We start from the raw sequence: 20,219 nt of genomic DNA on the forward strand, positions 1-20,219 counted from the left end.
AGTTGGAGTGAAGCTTTCTATTTTTTTCTTTAAGTGATTCAGCTAATTTTTTGAACAGTTTACCTCCGGACACTTGTGTCTGGTAGGCGAGGCAAAAATAACCAAACTGTTTATATGGAGAAAAAGTTGGTTCGCTCCCAGGGTCACCCTACCTTCAAAGCGAAGGACCCTCCACCCAGAACTACCCTACCCCCCGAGCCAACTTTGCAATTTCTCATGTAAACGGTTCGCAGCTATTTATAAAGAATCCTATGAAAAGCTCTCTCGCCCGGGGTGGCTCGGTATGGAGGGTAACCCTCCTACCAGGGACAATTATCCTCCATAAAAAAAAAAAAAAAAACAGGCCCTTACATTGCTCTTGGGAGTAAAATTATCTGACAGGAGCCGTTAACTTCAAAAGATAAAGTCGAGGTGCGAAAATAAAATATTACCCTCACATTTTCCCGTGAGAAGAAATTGGTTAAATTGGAAATTTAATTGGAAATTCACTCGACGGTCATGTATCAGTTTCATATACATTCATCATTCCGTTTATAAAACACTTCAAGCTAAAGGGGTTGTCAAGTCTGAAACCTGAAACCTATTTTAAAACAAGGATTAGCGGCTTATTAACGCCACTTGCTATATTTGTTTTCCGCCGGTGAACTCGCCTTCAGCAAATTTGTTTTCTATAACTATTAGCCTGCGTTGCAGACGTAATCTAACCCCGGTTAGATTACGTCTGCAACGCAGGCTACATAACTATAAGATAGTTGGAGTGAAGCTTTTTATTTTTTTCTTTAAGTGATTCAGCTAATTTTTTGAACAGTTTACCTCCGGTAAAAATTGCAAACATTGGAAACTGACGCTTAGTTTTATAAGTTCAGGGCTTATAACTATACGGTTTGTATATAGGTAATCACATGATTTTCCTCGTTGCAATTTGTTTGGGACTTATTGACGTGCTCTCAGCCAATGAGTTTGCAGGAAGTTTTGTATTTATATTATTTGTACATCTGTTAAGTTCGAGCCTGTTCTTTCCTCAGAAACCATCGATCTTCTCAAACAGTATCAAGACAACAAATTGACTGCAAATTTCTTATTAAGCGAACCTCACATACATACAAACGTTATTGGCGCATCCCCATGGGGCTTTTCAGAGTCAATGTACATAACAAAGTTTAACCATGTGAATGATGTGGACTTGTAGCGAATGAATTAAGTATAAAAATTAAGAGATTAAGCAGATACTTTGTTTTACCAAATGCCTTTATTCGCTTTGTTTAATAAATCATACATTACGTTTCATTCTTAATACATAATTAAAACACACTTTCATTACTGTTTTCCTGACAATTACCACAAACAATAAATGACTCGTTCCCAGTAAGTGGTCTCTTTTGCGAAAATTGCAACACGCAAAGGATGATGGAACATCGGTCGACTCAAGACGAACTCGGAAGACGACTGGGGACGAGTCAGAGACAAGAAAGGAAAAGCTAAAATATAACCAATTTAATTTTTGACTAAAATAAAATTTATCAGTTTTACCGGTTTACGCTCCTATATATATACGGCTAGATGACGTATGATAGCTGCTTCTGATTACAGCCACTTTGTTGTTGAAAGCAGGATCGGAAATGGCGCTTTACCCAGCAGTACGGTCATAGTAGCAAATTGTGCTGCACACGTCTCCACACCGCACGTCACTACAAGTCGAACAAATCTTTCTGCAAATCCATCTACAAATACGTTTGCAAATCCAACTCCCCAGGCCACCTAAACCAAAGAAAACAACCTCTTAGACAATCTACATGAAACTGCGATACGGTGGTGTCTCAAATGTGGTCATGATCAGTGGAAAGAGGATGGCAAAAGGCCATTAACTTAACACTAACAAGACTGGCTGTGTGGAAGCTATCATAGTCTGGCAGTTTTTGTTATAGGAATTTGATTGGACGACAAAAAGCGAATAATTGAAAATTTGATATAAATTTTTGCCTGATATAAGGTGGTTATTTTAAAGCAGTTGAGAGCCCGATTAACTGGTCGTTGCCGTTCTTAATTAAGAAGAATTTGCTGGAGGGAGGCTTAAATATATTGTGAATAGCTGTATAGAACGCGGACAACAGGGGTGAAAAAAAAAATAAACAAATAAAGACATCTCAGTTGAGTTTGACTGATTACCCGAGTGCCTGATTAAGTTCTTGTTATGTTACAGTTTGTGTTTTCTAATTTAGTTCCCAAGTGTTTCCCCTACGTTTTACGATCGCTCTGCCCGGCTCTCCTTCGCCAACTACATAAATAGGCAGCTTTGCACACATGTTCGCCATTTCGTCATTCAACTGAGAACGGTCTTCAAGAGTTGCAATAACCTTAAGCTTCACTTCAGTTTGCGGTTTTGTAATCGCAACAACATCTTTGCTTTGCACCATCTTTAAAAAAAATGAAAAGTTCTTTAGTAGTTATGTTCTAAAGATTTTAAGGTGATTCCACTGAAACAGAGGGAGTATTTATTTTTTTTTTAACTTGGTCCAGGTTAAAATTATGTTATGAACATTAAAAAAGAAATAAAATGGGGGTCACCGCACGCGAAATAAATGGCCATTATAAAAAATATACGACCCGCGAAGTATATTTTAGGAACCCATGTAATCCGAATGAGGAACTATTAATATCGTTTCCAGGAAAAAGCATTATTATTGCATTACATAATAGACTTTGATCTTTTATCATAAACTATTCTTATTAAACAGGAACTAAGTTAAAAAAGGAAGATAACGATTTTGCTTCATTCGCACATAACCAGCACTACCTTAAAACGCTTTTTTGCGCATTCAAAATTAAATTTACTCAATGGAGACTTTGGAAGTTTCTTTAAATCGCAATATATTGTAGACAACCGTAGGACATTTTAATAAAATTAATGCGTCAAAAAATAGGGGTCACCGTCGGTTAGAAGAAGACAACCATAAATTGCCTCACCGACCTTAGCCTAAAGGAAATCTCGTAGTGTTAAGCGTGCACGTTATTTACCGGGTGTCCATATAAAGCGGGTAAATGTTAGAGAAAGTGTATGATCTTTTATTTGGGTTTATTTTTTGACAAATTTCCTGAAAATATTTAAGACTTTTGTTAAACATCATCACCTCTGCATGCATTGCGTGTCATTTGTTTTATTCGCTGATTTATCGTGTTAAACACAAAGACAGCTGTTCTTGATTTTGGATTAAAAGTATAAAGTATTGTTCTTTTTTACTGCAATCCTTTAATGTTACCTCTACAACAATTAGTTTACTCGCCTGTTTTTTTCTATGGGCGATAGTCCACTTCTCTGCGCCTTGTTGGCTATTCGCTCATAGAAAGCACGGGCTACATGCTTGCATTTCATTAAACGATAAAGCAAGTTTTGGTACTCAAAACAATGTCTAATATCGTCATGAAAACTCTAAGCTTCTTGCCTGTGTTAGGTTTTTATATATATATATATTTAACGGACTATTGCTTTAGTTATTTATTTGTTTTTCGTGTCTTTGTTCATGACTCGTTCTTTACTAAAAATTATCATTGAAAAGGAATAAAAACTTACCAGGAGTTTCTTTAAGTCAGCTGGTTTAGGAACATCATCAATTCCTTCTTTCAAAAAACAGGATTTAGCCACTGGCAGACGCACCATAGTCAAATCCTGCAGAAAAAGATCAATTACCGAGTTACCTTAGGATCAGTTCTACAAAAGTCATAATGAACAATATAAGGACAATTTATATGAAACTGAAATATATTTCCTACTAATTCAAAATGCTTTTTAGTGCATAATTCATGTTGATTTTCTGGCCCTTAGCTTCGGTTTAAGATGTACATGGGAGCCTATTTTACGTCCTTGCTCTACACAAATCTCTAGTATAGTCAGTGGCTTGAGAGCGTCAAACAAACTTTAATTTTCTGAGTTATTCGACTTATTTATTGCATGTCACCATTTCGCTTATCATTGAGACAAGTTAACCCTATTCAGACCGGGCTTTTTTAGACCTTCTCAGACCGGGGGGGGGGGGGGGGGCTTCGGAAGCCCCCCTATCTAACTTCCAGAATATTTAAGCAATCACAATGAAACTTATAGGATGTATTGCATGTCCGAAAATCTTTCTTTTGGTATATGTCACGTCACATCACGTGACAATTACATCATGATGTCAAAACAGCCGCCATCTTGGATCCGCCATCTTGGATTTCAAAATTTTTCAAAAATGCCCGAAAACCACCCAAATTTATTGCACTCAAGTACTCAAAATCAATAAAAATGTGCTTTAAACCCGTAAAAATGTAAAAATAATTCCATTTAAGTTGATTTTTATTGACAGAAACACGCAAAATTACAAATTTGGGAAAACATGCCTGTCAAAATGACGTTGCCATGGTAATGTCAAGTTCATGACACATCATCCAACCCTACCAAATTGTTGCCAGATAAATTTTAGGAAAACTCAGAAAGTTTGGGAGCGTTTGATTTAATCTTAAAAAAGTTATAAAAGTTCAAAGTCAGCGCGGGCCTCAAAAGCCCCCCCCCCCCCCCCCGGTCTGAATAGGGTTAACATAAAAAACAAGTTATGATATTTTACACCTGAATTCAAACAGATTGTCCTTGTTTCAGCTTCACTCCGGAACATTTATGGCCTCGCATTAGCACTTCCTTTAGCTATAGTGGTACTGCGCATTCTCGACAACTACAAACCCACTTCCCGATGTCACCCTTCCCCAGCCTACATAGGTTCTTTTTACACGGGGAAGTTGAGAACTTTTCCTGCAGTAAACTAAATAATTTATGACGGCAAAATTTAAAAGGATAGGCATGAACCAAAATAAAGGCTATTCATTTTGATGTATTTACCTAAATAACTCACAATAGGTTTTATCGAGCAGCAGCGTGAATGCGCTAAGCGTGATCTCAACACAGCCCTCTTCTAAGCTATAATCTGCACTTCCTTCATCATCATTCATGACCTCTAATTAGTACTTCCTTTAGCTATGACACTACTGCGCATTCTCATCGACTATAATTGCCCAGTTCTTGGACTCACCCTACTCCAAGCTACATAGCTAAGGTTCTTCTTCCCACTTTGGAAAGCCTAGAATTTGCCCTGGAGTAAGCAGTTTTAAAAGGTCACGCATGACCCAGAATATAGGCTATTCATATACGTTTTCACGTATCTATCTTTTAAATGACGCAATAGATTTTTTAGCAGCAGCGTGACACTTAAATGTAAGTCAATTCGCTAAGCGTGACCTCGACTCAGACCTCTTCTAAACTATAATCTACACTTCCTTCCTCAGTACTTCCTTTAGTTATGGTACTACTGCGCATTCTCGTCGACTATAATTTCCCATTTCCTGGACTCATCTTACCCCAAGCTACATAGCTTAGGTTCTTCTTCCCACTTTCATTTGGAGAGCCTAGAATTTGCCCCGGAGTTAACAGTTTTAAAAGGTCTTAAAAGGACACGCTTGAACCAAAATAGAAGCTATTTATTTTGAAATTAAAAAAAAAAAAACGTTTAGCGACTTAACTTGGCGTTGCCACCAGTGGCCTAGTAATATGGAGCTGAAACGCGGAGAACTATTTCAAATTTTGACGTGTAAGTTTCCCACAAATATGTTAGAAGAATAAGAAAAAATGCCAGAGCCTTCTGGATAAAATTGTTTAAAAAATCGAGCCGTTATTTTGGAAAACTCGAACGCACGGAAATCTTAAGCTTGCTTTCACAACTAAGTCACTTGACGTGACCCCAAATTAGCACTTTCTTCAGAGATGACCTTACTACGTATTCGTAACGACAGGTTACACGCTCAGTATAGACTTACACACTAATACCACACTAATACACTTAAGGTGGATTTCCATTGACGCGTAAATTTTTACGTGCGTTAATGGGCGTTGAAAAATTATATACAATGTATGAACAACTTGCGTTAACGTTACGCAAGTCGTTCATACATTGTCTATATTTTTTTTTACGCGTCAATGGAAATCCACCTGAAGTGTATTGGTGTGGTATTAGTGTGTAAGTCTATACTGAGCGTGTAACCTGTCGTTACGAGTACGTAGCTATTTACAGCTATTTCAATTAACGTTGTCGGGCCAAAGCTTAAAACTTAAAGGCAAGACCGTATGGCGTTCTGGGTATTCACTACAAATTTGCATATAAACTTCATTAAATGTACAAATTCGTATTTCGCACGTGGAGAATTCACGAGTTTGTTTTTCCTCTCAGGAGGCGTTTTTGTAGCTTTACAACTTTCACTCTCACTTGGCTCTGAGTTTGAAAATTCTTTTTAAATTCAGTGTGGTTAAAAGTACCTTGTTTCACTTGTCTGAAAAGAAAGAAAACGGGCAAATCCGCGTTTGTCATGTCACTATATATTTTAGTAATAAAACACGTGCAGTTGCTCTCTTCTCCTACCCATACTGCCTTTCAGTCTTGTCTTGATCATGAAGCTTTGATCCGGACAACGTTATCTGAAATAGCTGTATATATAGTAAGGTCATCTCTGAAGGAAGTGCTTATTTGGGGTCACGTCAAGTGACTTAGTTGTGAAAGCAAGACCTCCGTGCGTGCGAGTTTTCCGGAATAACTTATTCTTATAACAGATTTGTGGGAAACTTACACGTCAAATTTGAAATAGTTCTCCGCGTTTAGCTCCATATTACTAGGCCACTGGTCGCAACGCCAAGTCGCTAAACGTCTTTTTTTTTTTAATTCCGAAATGAATAGCTTTTATTTTGGTCCAAGCGTGGGGCAAATTCTAGGCTCTCCAAAGTGGGAAGAAGAAACTAAGCTATGTAGCTTGGGGTAAGATGAGTCCAGCAAATGGGAAATTATAGCCGATGAGAATGCGCAGTAGTAACATAACTATAGGAAGTACTAATTGGAGGTCATAAATGTTGATAAAGGAAGTGTAGATTATAGCTTAAAGAAAAGTTCAAATAAGCGGAATTCGAAGGTGCGTGGAGCAACAAAAAATCAAACCTTTACTACTTTACTTTTTTTTTTTTTCATTTTCTCGCAAAACGTAGATAAACTTTAACAAAAGTGATCCGAAAAAACAAGAAGGGTCATTAAGAGTACAAACTGCAAGCGAAGAAACGCAATAAGGATTGGCATAAACAATTATCGCGAACGCCGTTAAACGGACAAGAACATTGGTTCTCGAGCAAGTCTAAATTTAGCAAGACAGTAGTTATACGGAGCTTAGTTGGCGCAACGCGCGTGTATATTTACAGGACAAATCCTGTCTTTTAGCTCTTCAAAACACAGCAAAAATCCCAAGCGTGTGAACATCCCCCTGCATTATTGGGGCCAGTATGCCCTACATATCCTAAAGCCCAAATACACTTGAAATACAGATGAAGACAGTCAAGAACATGTTCCAAAGTCTGCTTGCGCTCAACTGCGGACCCAATCACGTTGTGTGACATAATTATTATACTGTTTAGTGATAACATTGTTGAAACCTCCGATAATGTGATCAAGAAGAGATTCAGTTAAAGATTTTCATCTCATGCTTATTCGTTATGTATATCTCAATGGAATGATTTTAACCCGCCGTAAATTGCTGCAGCTTACTCAGTTATGCGCAGTGAAAAGGTTACCTGGGGAAAGTGTTTTGTTTTAATTTGTTAACGCTGTGTTAGGATGTTATTTCTTGACTTGATTGACCTGCTACTACATTGTTTCTTTGTTTTGGGCCTTTCATCATCGGTGTTGTATCTACTTTTCTATACTGTTGCATCCTCATTATGTCGTTTTCAATCTCTTCAACTTCCAGCTAACATTTGAGTGTTTGGGCAAATGTTGCAAAAGGTTCAAACAGGATAAAGAGCTCTGCTGATATTGGGCTTGTAGACTCTGGCTTTGCAGACTGGTGTGTCGATATATATATGCAGACGAGTGTGCAATGGTTGGGTCTACCGTACTGTGTGTACATACGGATGCACCAATGTGTGTCGCTGGGTAATCTAGTAAATTAAGCTCGCTCTACCGCTCTTATCAACCAAGTGGGACTTCAGGATACTGAGACTAAATGGATTTAAATCGTAGTTTACAATCATCCAGCAAAAAACAGTCAGGAAGTGTGGTTAACTTTATCTTAGGCTAAAAGATCACGTTAAGTTTTCCTTAAGAAAAAATTAATTTCTCGCTTTGTAAATTTAAAATTTAATATCAGCCGTTTTTATTGTACCGTTATATTCTCATTCATATCAGCTTCGTTTTTTAGTTGTAATAGTTGTTAGAGGAAAAACAACAGAATTTTATTGTGCTGATTGGCTCGTCTGTTTATTAGCCTTTTGTTATATACTTAATCAGATTTATTGATAATCACAAATTTGCCAAATAAGTCTTGGAGTTATATATATGGTGGGCTTGGTGGGCTTATTTTCGAGGAGGACCCATAAACGCATAAACGTACGGGCACCTTCGAAGCTGGGATGGGGGGAGGGTTGAAGAAGACCTTATTGCCCGACTGAAAAGTGACGTCCTTTGAAAGCCGAATAAAGAGCCATTTAAAATAGACAACAAAACATGCATGGAAATAGTTGTGTAAAAACTGGCTTGCTTCCTTAAAGAAAACCGGTAAGCTCTTTAATTGATTTAGTGGCGTAGCCCGAAGATGTCAATGCACTGTATCCTTTTTCTTTAGAAATTATTTTATCCATTCTAATTCAGCAAATAGTATTTTTGGGAAACCAGTTTACATTGTTTTTCACTGGCGTGAAAGTTATACACACCCATGGGTAAAATGGGTTAAAATATTTCATTGAAAGATTTGAGCTAGCGCTCAGAACAATTGTCCACTCACATCAGAATGATTGCAACTGAACAGTGAATGCCTGTAGAATTTGGGCGAAAAATCGAATCATGATAGAATAAATTTGCGAAAGGAAACAAAAGCAGATAAATAAAGAATTTTAAAAACTTTTAAATCACATATTTCGGTGTATGTCTTATACTATTCAGTTCTGTTCATGTGATTCGTTTTAAACGTAAGATCGAGATTTGTCCATATTGTCTCTCAAGACTTGTTGCCCGAGCTCCAAGCATTTTATACGAAAACGTGTTGAAACATTTTACTACCTCCCCACCCTCCACCTACAGGGGGTAGGTCTTATTTTCGGGATCGCTGGAAATTGGCGTTTCAAAATTTTTTGGATACATATTTGAAAGGGATACTGCGTCCGATTTTTTTTTGGTCCATCTTATAAACTCTCTTCAGAAAACGATATAGACACAGCAAGTTCTACAGCCTTTAAATGATCATCTGATTGCTGGTCTCTGAGTGTACTCTTAAAACGTAAAGTACAAAACAAACTCTATATTAATATACAGTATGTGGCCCTTGGTCTGGACGAAAAAGACGCGAACGTGTATTTTTCAGCTTAGAAGAAGAGCAGTGAGCTGAGATTTGTCTGTAAGTTACTGTGCCATCCATCTAACATGTGAACAGTGGTTCGGTTTGACGGCACTTGGTCCGGACAGCGGGTCCGGACAGCACGCAAAATTTACGCAACAATTGTTCAAAATCTTATCTAATAAAGCTTCTTGCACATTTTTTATATTTTTTAGTGAAATTCAGAAAAATGAAAAAAAATTTTTTAGGGAAGAGAGCTTTATTCCGTCTCATCAAGAAGTACATTGAATATATACTATAGCGCTTATCACACTGATAAGCGTGAATTGCAAAGTTTGAATTAAGACTTCTCGTTTTAGTTTTATTGTTGTAAAATGAAGTTTATTATGCCTTAAAACTCAAACGAAAGTTGAAAATTTTGTTAGAATTTTTTTTTCTTTCAGTATTATTTAGCTTGCCACCTTCATAAGTTTGAAGTTATATTTGGTTGCCGTCAGTGTCCGGACCAAGGACCTAGTCAGGAAAATTACTTAGAAATTTTAATTCGATACTTAGGACGGAAACTCAAGCGGTCAATCAAATTTTTTTGCACTAGTCGAAAGAATATTTCCTATACATCAATTCTACCAAAAGTTGCCTCTTTTAGCGTGCTCAGTTCGGATATACAGGAATGTAAAGAAACCCAGTTAATTTGAGGCGCCATGAACAAATAAACATCGCGAAAACAAACTTCACCTACCCTCACGTCCAATTGAAATTCTCGACTTCACCGCCAGCAGGAAAGCCTTCGAGCGAGGTTAAGACAGCAAACAGATCAAGAAATCTTTTCAAAGGTTCGGATTTGTTAAAACTTTGTTTCCTTTCGGAAAAATGCAAGATTAACGGAAAGTGTCCAGACCAAGGGCTGTCCGGATTTAGGGCCACATACTGTAATCGGAAAAGTTACCTTATTGCATGCAATTTTTGCGACACGTTAATTTCGCGCATTTGGCGATTCCAAAAAAAAAATCGCAAAATTAAAGGGACGCGAACAATAAGTGTCGTGAACAATAACATGACGCAAAAAAGTAAGTGACTCACATGATGTCAATAATCAAGAAAGAATACGTTTAGTACCACTTAAGGACGAAGCCTTCAATGTAAATGGATGTTGTCGTCAATTGACTCAAGAACAATAACTCAGGCACGTACAAGCATGACTTACGTGTAGATAAAGTGAGAACTTTACAGTTAAAAGGGGTTCTTATTTCCAGTGGGAAATTTATTGTTGCTATTGCCAAGAATTAGTTCCCCCCCCCCCCCCCCCTTGCGTCTTTGTTAATTTTGACGTTATGGTCCCTTTGATGAAGTCGTTTTATTTAATTCAAGGTCATGTTAAATAATACTGCCACGAAAATGCAATTGTGTCTTTCTCAAAAACGCGAAATTAATGTGATTCAAAATACAAAATTTCCGGAAAATCGCGAAATTTAAGTGTCGCGAAATATGCGCACCTCAAAATCGCGAAGTTTTCATGTAATAAGGTAGTTCGTTCTTTTTTTCTTTTTTTCTCTCCGCTGTAAGCGCCAACTATAACCTGTCTCATCTGATCAACATCGAAACTACCTTGTGAGGTTCTTTAAATCATACTCAGAATAAACTGACATGTTTTGATCATGATTCCCGCAGTGCACCGCTTGATGTGAACACTTTTTATAGCGAAACAGGTTTCATCCTTGATCAGACTAATCATGCTTCGGCCTGGCCCAAGCCGAAACACCAGTGGTGTGAGCAGAGCATCAGTCAAGGTATCACGTCACACAATTCTAAAATCTACGCAGCCTGACCATGATTGACCAGTTTGCAGTGTTACAGTAAACAACTTCATTTACACTGTTATCTTTCCGGTTCTTTTAAGAGAAAGAATACATTGTTAGGAGAAATGTTTTTTTAGCCAAATTTAGGGCAATTTTGGATTCTGGAGCTGCCGTGCCGATGTTTTCCGACTTAGATCTTCTGCAATGATTTCTAAGGGATAATTCCAAGATAAACCAGGCAAATTTTAAGGTGTGTGTCAATTAAAAATAATATGCAATCTGCGATACCGAAGAAAATTTTGTTTTGCGGCACAAGTTGAATATTAGATCATGACTACAAAGTTAAGTTTTTCGCTCGGTCGTCTTAAAATGGCGGAATTTGTTAAAGTCCCCTTTGTAGTTTTTCGTCTAGTTCGCTTAACTCAGTTCCAGAGATCTGAGCAAATGTAGTAATTCCGGATTTTAGGATTCCAGAATTCGGATATCTTGGTTTCTGGGATTCCGGATTTTAGGACAGCCGAGGATGATTCTTAACCTCGGAAAAGATCCCGGAAAACGGTAAACAATTTTAACCATATTACACATTAAAACACGATCCTTTCTTATCTATTTCAGGGGCAAGTAAAATTTTTTCTCGCCAAAACGAATATAAAGTTACAAGGTTACTCAGTAAAGATATACCATCGACTTCTTTTATTCGCTTTTATTTTAATAACTAAAATCATTTCAAGCTAACAATACTATCAGGTCTACAACCTTGCACTGATAACAAACTTAACAACGATAACAGTGGACTTTTTTTCGCCGACTTACACCCTCAAAAAATCTCGCAACGACACCTATACATTCGTTTTATGTAAAATATCCAAATTCCACGCAGGGATATATTGTAGCTTACTACTTGCTTCTTATACATAATTCTGCAAATAATGTGTAACAAAAATCAACTACATAAGAAACCCTCTCAAAGTGCTATAAGTCCAGGTTTTATAACTGGGATGATTAAACCATGCATTCTATTTAAATGCTAATTATAACTGCTACATAATTTAAACACATTTCTAGCGATGTTAGTCTAACAACATATACAATAAAAATGTGCTGAAATGACTGACCATCAATTTGTTGTTTTCAAAATAATTACTACAGTTTAGACCGTTCAAAAGGCACAATTTTTTTTCTAATTATTTTTTGATACAGCCTAAAACCATCATACCTTATAAGCGAACATAACAAACGTTAATTAACAGCCAAAATAAACGAAAGAGTGCCTAAGAGAACTGGGCGCTACTAGTTTTATGGCGTTGTTCTCAAAATTGGCCCGTATGACCATACGTAAACATTCCAGAAATTAAAAATTGGTTCTAAATGAAAGTTCTTTCAAAATAAAATAAAAAATCTTTTTCACAAAATAGAAAACTGTGACTTAATTGGCCGTTCCTAAGTAGCGCAGAAATCTCGGTGAGTTATCAAACCTTAAGTAATCGATAATCTGACACCATGACATAAAAGATCACGGTGTAATTGGTCATTTGGCCAAGTTTGATGCTTTCAGGATGAACAGTAACGAAGTTATAGACCTTGATTTTTTTTCCTTAAAATTTTCTCTTAAGATTTTCATTCGTTTTGTGACAGCTGTAAAATCCTGCCAAAGACCCATTATTTGAAAGGAACTAAGACGAAATCACTAAATTGGACCATTTTAAAGAATATCACAAAAATCATACAAAAATTAAGAGTTTATATGGTTTTGAGGGACGCTGTCTCAAAATAAGAAACGTTATATGGATTTTTAACGATGTTTCAAGGTACATTACTTCGTCTCTGTTCATCTTAAAAGCATCAAACTTGGCCAAGCGACTTAATTATCTCACCGGGATCTTTCATGATTAACTATTGCTTAAAATTAAAAACTCGCCCCAGTTTTGCGCAACCTCGGAATGGCCAATAGCTCTAAAAACCTGTCTTATATCTAATGTTAAATTTTAAAGGTGAAAAATTTATTTTATCTTAGGCCTGGATGATTGTCAGCTGTCATTTACGTCCATTTATTTTCGATCAGTCCCCTTGAGCTTTACTAGCAAACTCTGCGGCATACGTAAGTACAGATGAAGCGGCACGGCCCTCCCGGCCAAGAGCAAGTCCTTCTGCATACTCTGTAACACACGGTCCTGCAAACCCGCTGTACCACCCTACGAACCACGCGGGAACCCCAGCCACCTAAAACAAGGAAAACTTAAGTTCAGAAAATTGTACTATAACTGTTAAAACATTCCGGTTCTTGTACACATTCCCGGTAACATTTAAATATTAAAATTAAAATGCAGTGATTTTCGGTGGGTAAAAATCAAAAAAAGCTAGAAATCCTAACAAGCTTACCGAATCACACAAATTTATTCTAAAGTAGAAAATGTAAATAAAGTTATGTAATGTCATACAGTTCTAGATAAAAGATAACGTCACAGCTGAATGTAACAAGATGAAGGCGCAAACAGCGAAAATGCATAAATTTGTAACAAAAGCCTAAATTACAGGGTCTACTATTATCAGCTAATAAGTATAGTAGCAGATGCGATTCTTGGATCTAAATTTGCGTCTTTCGATAAGACCACTGATGCGGGTTGAGTGTAATCGATTGTGCGGCCCAATAAGCTTCCTTATATCATAGATACTGAGATTTTCTCACGAAAAAACGATTGCGTACAAATGATACGTATAATGCATTAGCCACTAGGAAAGGCGAACGATGAAAACTCACTAGTGAAAAAACGTCGTTCGTCCAATCACAATCGCGAACGACGAAAAACAACTTGTGAACAACACCGTATCGCCATTTTGATTCTCGTCGTAAACACCGGCGACATGGCGGAGACACGTTCAAGGTTTGTTTGTGTCTTTAACGGCTCCACTGAGTCGTTTATATTGCAGAACAGGAAAACCAAAACACTATAAAGAAAACGAAACAAGACGGCCTTGTTGTCACAACGTTTCTTCAAACAAAAAGAGAAACACGAAGCGAGATAACCGAAATTCCTCCTGCCGAGTTGAATAAACCTTTGAGTAAATTCGCACAAAGGAAGGACAAGAATACGGGCCGTCTTCACTCCGAGGGATTGTAGCGAGTTTTGATTCAGATGATGACTAAGACACTACAGGTTTGTCCTTGGTTTTGGCAGACTGTTTTCTTGATTTAATTTGGTAAAAGTTCACTTGAGTTCGCGTTGAGTAATTCAGCGTTTAGCGCTGTTTTGTTCTGTTAAAACATTGAACTGGAACTTGCAAGTTTTGTACAAGTCTCAGTCAGGTTTTCTATCAAAAGTTGTTTCTGTAAAAGTTGTGAGAGTATAAAACTGACGTCTCATTTCTTGTGCTACTTCATTAAAGATGTGATTTTGAAAGACAAACATGTTTTAGCTATTTTAGTTTATGGCAGATGAATGGGTTTCCTAAACACGCGCGTAACTGATAAAAAGTCGAGCGATTTAATTTGCTTTTCAAAAACCTCAGTATATATAAAATAAACAAATTACACCATGGAAAATGCTTTGTACGATTTTTATTCACTCGTTGAGTTGTATCAGAAAACTCACTCGTTCGCTACGCTCACTCGTTCGTTTTCTGATACTACTCAACTCGTGAATAAAAATCGTACGCGCGCATTTTCCATGGAGTAATCTCTATTTAGTTAATACCGATTGTCCAAGATGAGCAGCGTCTCCTTGGCTGATTTTTTTTTTCAATACCAATATAACTAGTTTGAGAGCTCTAAAGCTTACTACAGTTCAGAAATAAGGCTATGTATATTAAAACAATTACGTCTAACTCGTAATAAAATCTTACAAGTAAGGAATTGATGTATTGCGTACATTCTAGCCCTTTAGGCATCCCATTTGTCCAAATGTCAAAAATAATTTCCCTGTATCTCCACCAAAACACGGGCTTAACAGCACCTTCCAAATTAATTGCTTTTCTTGTCGGTTAATCATATATCCAAGTCGGCATAAATAATTTAATGTTTTTGCACAATATTTCCCCAGAAGACGTGGCCATTGTTGGTTTAAACTGAAAACAAATTTCAATTGCTTCTACAATGGATTCGGTAGATGGTTATTAACTGGTCTAGAATCAAGAGCTTTTCTAACAAATTAAATACCTTTGTTGTTATCAATATTGGAAAATTTCTAACTGAGCAAATTAAACCTTTAATTCCATAGTTTATAATGCAGTTTCAAAGTCTTTTACTTACGTTTTGCGAGCACTTTGGTTGTAGACGTAGGTGTAGATGTAGGTTGCTCCATTTCAGTCGAATCCAGCTCTCCCTCGGCAACTACGTAAATAGGAAGCTTTGCACACAGGTCCGCCATTTTGTCACTCAGCTGAGAACGGTCTTCAAGAGTTCCAATAACCTTAAGCTTCACTTCAGTTTGTGGTTTTATCTTTACACCATCTTTGCTTTCCTATTAGGAAAAGAATTAAAAAGGCAAAATTCGTTATTAGTTGCGCGTGTTTAACAGAATTATAAAAAGTGTCCGTTACTACAAGAATGTTTTGAGCTGCAAAAATTTTAAGCATGATATCAGACGTCATGAAAAGAAGCTCATATTTGCATGAACCATACAAAAACTGAGTTTAATCATTCCTTATATTATGCGCGGTATATAACTTATTTTCTCATATGACCTGATTTATGAAAAGGGCCTGATAAATAGAGGCGAACTCAGACCCTTAATTTTAAACTGACACGGACAAGCCATGACTGGAGATTGTAGGACAAATGTACAATTGTTTTGTTGATTGACTCTCTTGTTTGAGGTTAACTTAAGTGTAGATGCTGTGAACGTACATGTATCATGCATACGAGGAAATAGAATTCAAACCTACCAGAAGTTTTACTAAGTCAGCTGGTTTAGGAACATCATCGGTTCCGTCACTTAAGAAGCAGGATTCATCCACTGGCAGACGAACCATCGTCAAATTCTGCAGAACAACGTCGAATACATTAATGCAGAGCTCCACGAAAGTTTTTGCAAAAAAAGTAAAAGCTTTACGAGCCACATAACCGGTTTCAACTGACAACTTACATGTAAGGAAGGATCTTTCCCAATGATTAAAAATAATTGTTTTTAGCTCACAAATCATGTTGATTAATTACTTCAGTATTATGCACATGTCTTCCATTTAATTCGCACATAACCATTTAATGTCTTTCTGTAAAAGAGTCTCTCAAAGCTCAGTAGTCACAGCGTGGAACTGGTATCTAGAAATCTAACGGTTCAACTCCTTAGAGTTTCATAAATTTTATTTCCTGAGTAATATCGACTTGAAAACGCTTCTTTATGCATTTGTTTCTTGCAAATCATTATTTCACTTATCGTAAAGACGGGTTAAGATAAAAGATAGTCAGAAATACGAAAAGAGGTCATAACCGAAGTGGATTAAAAATATTCAAGTTTCGACAATGCTGAAACTGATCATTGAACAAAACCTAGCACCAGGAGAAAAAAAAAACCTATTGCTAAGTAAAGCGTATGAACAGTAAAAATGAATAACCTTTTTGAAGTCGTAGACGATGTCGCCCTCTTCATTATCAGATGAAGTCTTTGGCACATGGAAAGTTTCTGTTTCGTCCTTAGTGTTGATGTCAATCTGCTCGTCATAATCCTTCCCGTCCTTGTTCATCCTCAATTTGTATTTTTTCACTGAATCAACTGAATCACTCGCAGAATCCTGTAATGTAAGAAATTATCGGACGTGCAGGGTTAACAAGAAGAGATGGAGTTGAGCATCCTACAGACTAAACATTCTCAAAATCTCATGAAACCAGAATATACCATTAACAAAAAAAAATGATATAAGTTGCTTATTGTTTTGATTAACAGAATATTCTTAGCAAACGTGAAACCAATTTAAAAAAAGCTCAACTCGTTGAGTTGTATCAGAAAACTCACTCGTTCGCTACGCTCACTCGTTCGTTTTCTGATACTACTCAACTCGTGAATAAAAATCGTACGCGCGCATTTTCCATGGAGTAATCTCTATTTAGTTAATACCGATTGTCCAAGATGAGCAGCGTCTCCTTGGCTGATTTTTTTTTTCAATACCAATATAACTAGTTTGAAAGCTCTAAAGCTTACTACAGTTCAGAAATAAGGCTATGTATATTAAAACAATTACGTCTAACTCGTAATAAAATCTTACAAGTAAGGAATTGATGTATTGCGTACATTCTAGCCCTTTAGGCATCCCATTTGTCCAAATGTCAAAAATAATTTCCCTGTATCTCCACCAAAACACGGGCTTAACAGCACCTTCCAAATTAATTGCTTTTCTTGCCGGTTAATCATATATCCAAGTCGGCATAAATAATTTAATGTTTTTGCACAATATTTCCCCAGAAGAATTGGCCATTGTTGGTTTAAACTGAAAACAAATTTCAATTGCTTCTACAATGGATTCGGTAGATGGTTATTAACTGGTCTAGAATCAAGAGCTTTTCTAACAAATTAAATACCTTTGTTGTTATCAATATTGGAAAATTTCTAACTGAGCAAATTAAACCTTTAATTCCATAGTTTATAATGCAGTTTCAAAGTCTTTTACTTACGTTTTGCGAGCACTTTGGTTGTAGACGTAGGTGTAGATGTAAGTTGCTCCATTTCAGTCGAATCCAGCTCTCCCTCGGCAACTACGTAAATAGGAAGCTTTGCACACAGGTCCGCCATTTTGTCACTCAGCTGAGAACGGTCTTCAAGAGTTCCAATAACCTTAAGCTTCACTTCAGTTTGTGGTTTTATCTTTACACCATCTTTGCTTTCCTATTAGGAAAAGAATTAAAAAGGCAAAATTCGTTATTAGTTGCGCGTGTTTAACAGAATTATAAAAAGTGTCCGTTACTACAAGAATGTTTTGAGCTGCAAAAATTTTAAGCATGATATCAGACGTCATGAAAAGAAGCTCATATTTGCATGAACCATACAAAAACTGAGTTTAATCATTCCTTATATTATGCGCGGTATATAACTTATTTTCTCATATGACCTGATTTATGAAAAGGGCCTGATAAATAGAGGCGAACTCAGACCCTTAATTTTAAACTGACACGGACAAGCCATGACTGGAGATTGTAGGACAAATGTACAATTGTTTTGTTGATTGACTCTCTTGTTTGAGGTTAACTTAAGTGTAGATGCTGTGAACGTACATGTATCATGCATACGAGGAAATAGAATTCAAACCTACCAGAAGTTTTACTAAGTCAGCTGGTTTAGGAACATCATCGGTTCCGTCACTTAAGAAGCAGGATTCATCCACTGGCAGACGAACCATCGTCAAATTCTGCAGAACAACGTCGAATACATTAATGCAGAGCTCCACGAAAGTTTTTGCAAAAAAAGTAAAAGCTTTACGAGCCACATAACCGGTTTCAACTGACAACTTACATGTAAGGAAGGATCTTTCCCAATGATTAAAAATAATTGTTTTTAGCTCACAAATCATGTTGATTAATTACTTCAGTATTATGCACATGTCTTCCATTTAATTCGCACATAACCATTTAATGTCTTTCTGTAAAAGAGTCTCTCAAAGCTCAGTAGTCACAGCGTGGAACTGGTATCTAGAAATCTAACGGTTCAACTCCTTAGAGTTTCATAAATTTTATTTCCTGAGTAATATCGACTTGAAAACGCTTCTTTATGGATTTGTTTCTTGCAAATCATTATTTCACTTATCGTAAAGACGGGTTAAGATAAAAGATAGTCAGAAATACGAAAAGAGGTCATAACCGAAGTGGATTAAAAATATTCAAGTTTCGACAATGCTGAAACTGATCATTGAACAAAACCTAGCACCAGGAGAAAAAAAAAACCTATTGCTAAGTAAAGCGTATGAACAGTAAAAATGAATAACCTTTTTGAAGTCGTAGACGATGTCGCCCTCTTCATTATCAGATGAAGTCTTTGGCACATGGAAAGTTTCTGTTCCGTCCTTAGTGTTGATGTCAATCTGCTCGTCATAATCCTTCCCGTCCTTGTTCATCCTCAATTTGTATTTTTTCACTGAATCAACTGAATCACTCGCAGAATCCTGTAATGTAAGAAATTATCGGACGTGCAGGGTTAACAAGAAGAGATGGAGTTGAGCATCCTACAGACTAAACATTCTCAAAATCTCATGAAACCAGAATATACCATTAACAAAAAAAATGATATAAGTTGCTTATTGTTTTGATTAACAGAATATTCTTAGCAAACGTGAAACCAATTTAAAAAAAGCTGGTGCATTCTGCTTCGTAAATTATTCATCCATTAAGGGTGAGATAAATCAGTGATTGTTTTTCTTTTGCTTTCACTAAACGATTTCCGCACTGACGGCCTCCCAGAACTAATCTTAGACAGAGCCAACAAAAGATCACCATGTTGGAAAATATTGTATTGAAGTCTTTTCTATTCTAAGCGAGGCTCTTAAGCGGATAGTTTCAAATGACGGCTGCTAACTTAAAGTTAACATTCACCTACATCGAAATGCTCTCACTTTAATTTACCTTTTCGTAAGATCCACATTCACAAACAGACGTGGCAACAGCAAGGAAGGCAAAACACAGAAGGAAAACCTTGAATTCCTGATGACAAAAACAAGTAAAATGTGTTTAAGATTTGTTTAAGAGCTATCACATTTGTCTTAAAGCATACCAATAGTGTGTCTACTGCAAAGAGCTACGGATTTTCCCCCAGCACTTAAGGCGGTGATCAAAGATTTTTTTAATAAAACTCACCATCTTTCTGATAACAGCAAACTCCAAGAGTTCTTCGTTCTTCTTGTGGTACAGTACTTAAACCTTTTCCACTGAGTATGAATACAAATGCATAAGTGAACCATTTTTATACCATCTGAAGGTTGCCTGATGTTTCCTGATTCTAAACATGATAGTACGGATGTAAATTATATTTTGCACCTGAAATTTGTCAGACTGTCCTTGTTTCAGCTCCACTACGGAACATTTTTGACCTCACATTAGCATTTCCTTAAGCTATGGTGATACTG

The 20,219-nt window shown here is 36.8% G+C and overlaps 2 protein-coding genes across 2 annotated transcripts in view; one reads left to right on the top strand and one right to left on the bottom strand.

The window, feature by feature from the left end:
* The window catches only part of LOC144661548 (uncharacterized), an 89,527-nt gene that overhangs the window by 61,963 nt on the left and 7,345 nt on the right, over positions 1-20,219 (top strand). The window lies entirely within an intron of this gene.
* LOC144660963 (uncharacterized) lies at positions 17,774-20,139 on the bottom strand. The gene is made up of 5 exons (XM_078521683.1): positions 19,951-20,139; positions 19,720-19,797; positions 19,086-19,262; positions 18,417-18,512; positions 17,774-17,992 (listed from the first exon to the last, which is right to left on the bottom strand). Exons 1-5 carry the CDS (start codon positions 19,951-19,953, stop codon positions 17,774-17,776), a joined length of 573 nt encoding a protein of 190 aa, XP_078377809.1. The 5' UTR covers positions 19,954-20,139.

This window comes from Oculina patagonica, chromosome 7, assembly GCF_052425735.1.
Source record: "Oculina patagonica isolate OP01 chromosome 7, crgOcupat, whole genome shotgun sequence".
Taxonomy (NCBI): Eukaryota; Metazoa; Cnidaria; class Anthozoa; order Scleractinia; family Oculinidae; genus Oculina; species Oculina patagonica.